Consider the following 3,833-nt stretch of genomic DNA (forward strand, 5'->3'; position numbering starts at 1 on the left):
CTTCCACCACCTCCATGACCTCTGTTCCCAAACCTCTCAAGTTCCTACGGCCGCATTACGGCAAGCTGAAGGAGATCTATGAGAACATGTCTCCAGGAGAGAACAAGGTAAAAGCTCTTGGCCCCTCCATCCCACGTGGCTGGGGGAGGATGGTGCTGGGGCAGGTCATCACAGAGCTCTCCTGACCCTGTGGTCTAACATCAGCCTCTGTGACTTGCTCCGGTGGCTTATACGTTGCCTGGGCTGTGCCTTTGCTTGCGGGCACAGGGAGGGTATTGTGTCCCTGGCTACCCCTGTTTCCCTGTGCCTGGCATGTGTCTGGACTTCTGCACTCTTTCCCCAGCAATGACCATGAGTGGGGAGCGTGAGTGTCTGAAGTACCGGCTGGTGGGCTCCCAGGAGGAGCTGGCATCTTGGGGGCATGAATATGTCAGGTAAGCCTCGGTGGGAGTAGTACTCGGGGAAGGACAAAGGCTCTGAGGGATTTCCTTGAGCGCTTTGTCTCTGGCCTGTCAGGGAGGTGTCCTGACCTGCTGGGACTGTGTTCAGCTGCCCCTGTCACGCCTGCAGGTGTGTCGCCTCATCCTCTATCCACAGTGATTTGCTAGCTGCCCAGATCTTGCTACCGCAGCCTCTGTAATCTCTGCTCTTAACCCAATTCCTCCTCTGGGTTTGTCCCCCATAAGCTCTCGCAGGAACGTGGACCCCCCTGTAGACAATACGCAGCCCTGGCTAACTAGTGGCAGCTGCTCCCCATTCTTGGGGCTGGGTGAAGCTGGATTCTGTGGCAGTGATGTCCCTTTGTTCCTGCAGGCATCTGGCAGGGGAGGTGGCCAAGGAGTGGCAGGAGATCGATGAGGCTGACAAGGCTCAGAGGGACACGCTCCTCACCCTGGTCAAGGAGATCGTCCCCTACAACATGGCCCACAATGCTGAGCACGAGGCCTGTGACCTGCTCATGGAAATCGAGCAGATGGACATGCTGGAGAAGTACATTGACGACAATGCCTACTCCAAAGTGTGCCTCTACCTTACCAGGTGAGGGACCTCAGCAGTCTCGGGCACTGGAGGGAGCCTGGTCCCTGGAGGGCTTGTTGCCTGATGTCATCACCTTCATGTCTGTCTCCTTCTCAAAGTTGCGTAAGCTACGTCCCAGAGCCAGAGAACTCTGCTCTCCTGCGCTGTGCCCTGGGCATCTTCCGCAAGTTCAGCCGCTACCCTGAAGCCCTGCGCCTGGCTCTGATGCTCAATGACGTGGAGCTGGTGGAGGACATCTTCACTTCCTGCAAAGATGTGTAAGCAGAGACTCATTCCCTGCCCTCTGGGGCCTTCGCCCATAGTGGTGGGGCACAGCTGCCTGTCTGTGCAGAGCTGGGTTGGATCCTGCCACCACTGGAGGTGTCTGGGAGTTTGGGCTGAGACTCTTGTCCCTGAAATCAAGATGGGCAGGAGTGGGTCATCTCTGGGCTGCTCTTGTGTGCCTCTGGAGTAGGACAGGCTGGCTTACCATTTGGTGAACGTGTGTTTGTGCTGGGGCTGGTTGGGTTCCGGGCACTTGTGAAACCTCTTTCTGTGCAGCGTTGTCCAGAAGCAGATGGCCTTTATGCTGGGCCGCCACGGGGTCTTCCTGGAGCTGAATGAGGATGTGGAGGAGTACGAGGACCTGACTGAGATCATGTCCAACGTCCAGCTCAACAGCAATTTCCTGGCCTTGGCCAGAGAGGTGAGTGTCCCGGCTGGGAAAAGGGCCCTGGGCTGCCTCCAGCTGTGTCTGCCCTGGCTGCTGGGCTCTGTGGCAAGATCTGGGAAGAGATCCTTTGTCCCTATGACCTTGGCTAGGCACCACCTGGAAAGGTTGCCTTTGCAGGGCAGCTGCCCTGGGCTGTGCTGGCTGGGAGATAATTCCCTTCTCCATTGTCTCTGCAGCTGGACATCATGGAGCCTAAAGTGCCAGACGATATTTACAAAACCCACCTGGAAAATAATCGTAAGAGCTCGTGCCGTGGCATCTGTTGTTCCTCCTGTGAGGAGTTCCTGGGGCTGCAAGGCACCTCTGGGCTGGTGCAGTCAGCTGTGTATCCCGGGGTGGGCAGGCAGCCCACCCAGGTTCTCTGACCTGGTGTGGAGTAGTCCCAGCTGCCTGCTGTGCATTTGGACTCCTTCCTGCTGGTGGTGGGACAGGTCTTCACCCCACTGTGGCATGGGACAGCTCTGCAGTGGAGGGCTGGCAGGGCTTCTTTAGTTGCTTGGCTCACCCTGACATCGTTCCCCAGGGTTCGGGGGGAGCGGTTCCCAAGTGGATTCAGCCCGCATGAATTTGGCCTCCTCCTTTGTGAACGGCTTTGTGAATGCTGCGTTCGGACAGGACAAGCTGCTGACGGATGATGGCAATAAATGGTTGTACAAGAACAAGGACCATGGTGAGGGAGCCAGCTGGGCAGGGGCTGGAGGTGCCCCTAGGCTTGGAGTTTGCTGCCCTGTCCCATTTGGGGGACTGCTGAAAGTGGGGCTGCAGGGCACGGCTGCCACTGGGCTGTCCTGTGTCCCTGGCCACCACCTGCCCCAGGCAGGGTACATCGAGTCAGGCTCTTCTCCCCTGGAACTGCAGGGATGCTGAGTGCTGCAGCCTCACTGGGCACGATACTGCTGTGGGATGTGGACGGGGGACTCACGCAGATCGACAAATACCTGTACTCCTCGGAGGATTACATCAAGGTTGGTGGCACAGATCCCAGCACGGGCTCTTCAGCTGCCTGGGGCAGCTGGGCTGTGGGCTGGGTGTGCGGCTGGCTCGGGGAACGGTTAACCTTGCCTTGGTCAGCTGTGTGGCTCAGCTCCTGCCCAGAGAGGGTGCAGATGCCCTGCGTCCCAGGTTTTTGAGCAGCTCGCAGCATGGTGGGAAGCTCTTTGGGACTGCCTGAGGCACGTTTGGGGTCCCCTTGTCACAGAGCTACGAGCTTTGGACTGCTCAGCTGGATCCAGAGTGGCATTGCTCACTTGCTACCAACTTGCCTGTCCTGGGGAGTGGGTGTAACATGTGGGGTGACAGTCACTGGCTGGCAGGGAGCTTTGTGCGTTGGTGGCCGGTGCATGATGGTGCTTCTGCCTTGCAGTCGGGAGCCCTCCTGGCCTGTGGCATCGTCAACTCGGGGGTGAGGAATGAATGTGACCCAGCCCTGGCCCTCCTGTCCGACTATGTCCTCCACAACAGCAACACCATGAGGATCGGAGCTATTTTTGGGTAAGGGTCTAACCCCAGCCTCCCCGGGGCCACGCAGAGTGGTGAAGCTCCCTCCTTGCGCTCCCCTCTCATGCTCCCCTGGACTCTCTGCAGGCTGGGGCTGGCATATGCAGGCTCCAACCGTGAGGATGTCCTGACTTTGCTGCTACCTGTGATGGGAGACTCCAAGTCCAGCATGGAGGTAGGGAGTGAGGCAGGGTTCAGCCAGGGGTTCCTGCTTCCCCACCCAGTCCCCAGCAGCTCCTGGGGATACAGGGCCTGTCCCGCAGCTGGGAGCGGGTCTGCGTGTCTCTGCCTGACGTTGTGCTGTGCCAGAAGAACATAACCCTGTTTGGGGGCCAGCTCGCTGTGCACTGTCCCCATGTGCAGCATGTCTCCTCTCCCTCTTCAGGTGGCTGGTGTGACTGCCCTGGCCTGTGGGATGATATCAGTAGGCTCCTGCAATGGGGATGTCACCTCAACCATCCTCCAAACCATCATGGAGAAATCGGAGACGGAGCTGAAGGACACATATGCCCGGTGGCTGCCGCTCGGGCTGGGCTTGAACCACTTGGGTAAGGCTGGGCAGTGCCAGCACTTCATGGGTTGGGGG

The 3,833-nt window shown here is 58.7% G+C and overlaps 1 protein-coding gene across 1 annotated transcript in view; it reads left to right on the plus strand.

The window, feature by feature from the left end:
• Positions 1–3,833, plus strand: part of PSMD2 (proteasome (prosome, macropain) 26S subunit, non-ATPase, 2) — a gene marked incomplete at its 3' end in the record, with an annotated part of 6,101 nt that overhangs the window by 490 nt on the left and 1,778 nt on the right. The window contains exons 2-12 of the mRNA XM_010288352.1: positions 1–120; positions 344–434; positions 814–1,038; positions 1,137–1,295; positions 1,579–1,723; positions 1,927–1,987; positions 2,274–2,420; positions 2,609–2,715; positions 3,114–3,241; positions 3,335–3,422; positions 3,633–3,795. The exon at positions 1–120 is cut by the window's left edge and continues 5 nt beyond it. Of these exons, the coding sequence (XP_010286654.1) occupies positions 1–120; positions 344–434; positions 814–1,038; positions 1,137–1,295; positions 1,579–1,723; positions 1,927–1,987; positions 2,274–2,420; positions 2,609–2,715; positions 3,114–3,241; positions 3,335–3,422; positions 3,633–3,795 (1,434 nt within the window). The remainder of the gene's footprint in view (positions 121–343; positions 435–813; positions 1,039–1,136; positions 1,296–1,578; positions 1,724–1,926; positions 1,988–2,273; positions 2,421–2,608; positions 2,716–3,113; positions 3,242–3,334; positions 3,423–3,632; positions 3,796–3,833) is intronic.

This window comes from Phaethon lepturus, unplaced genomic scaffold (assembly GCF_000687285.1).
Source record: "Phaethon lepturus isolate BGI_N335 unplaced genomic scaffold, ASM68728v1 scaffold44525, whole genome shotgun sequence".
In the NCBI taxonomy this organism is placed as follows: Eukaryota; Metazoa; Chordata; class Aves; order Phaethontiformes; family Phaethontidae; genus Phaethon; species Phaethon lepturus.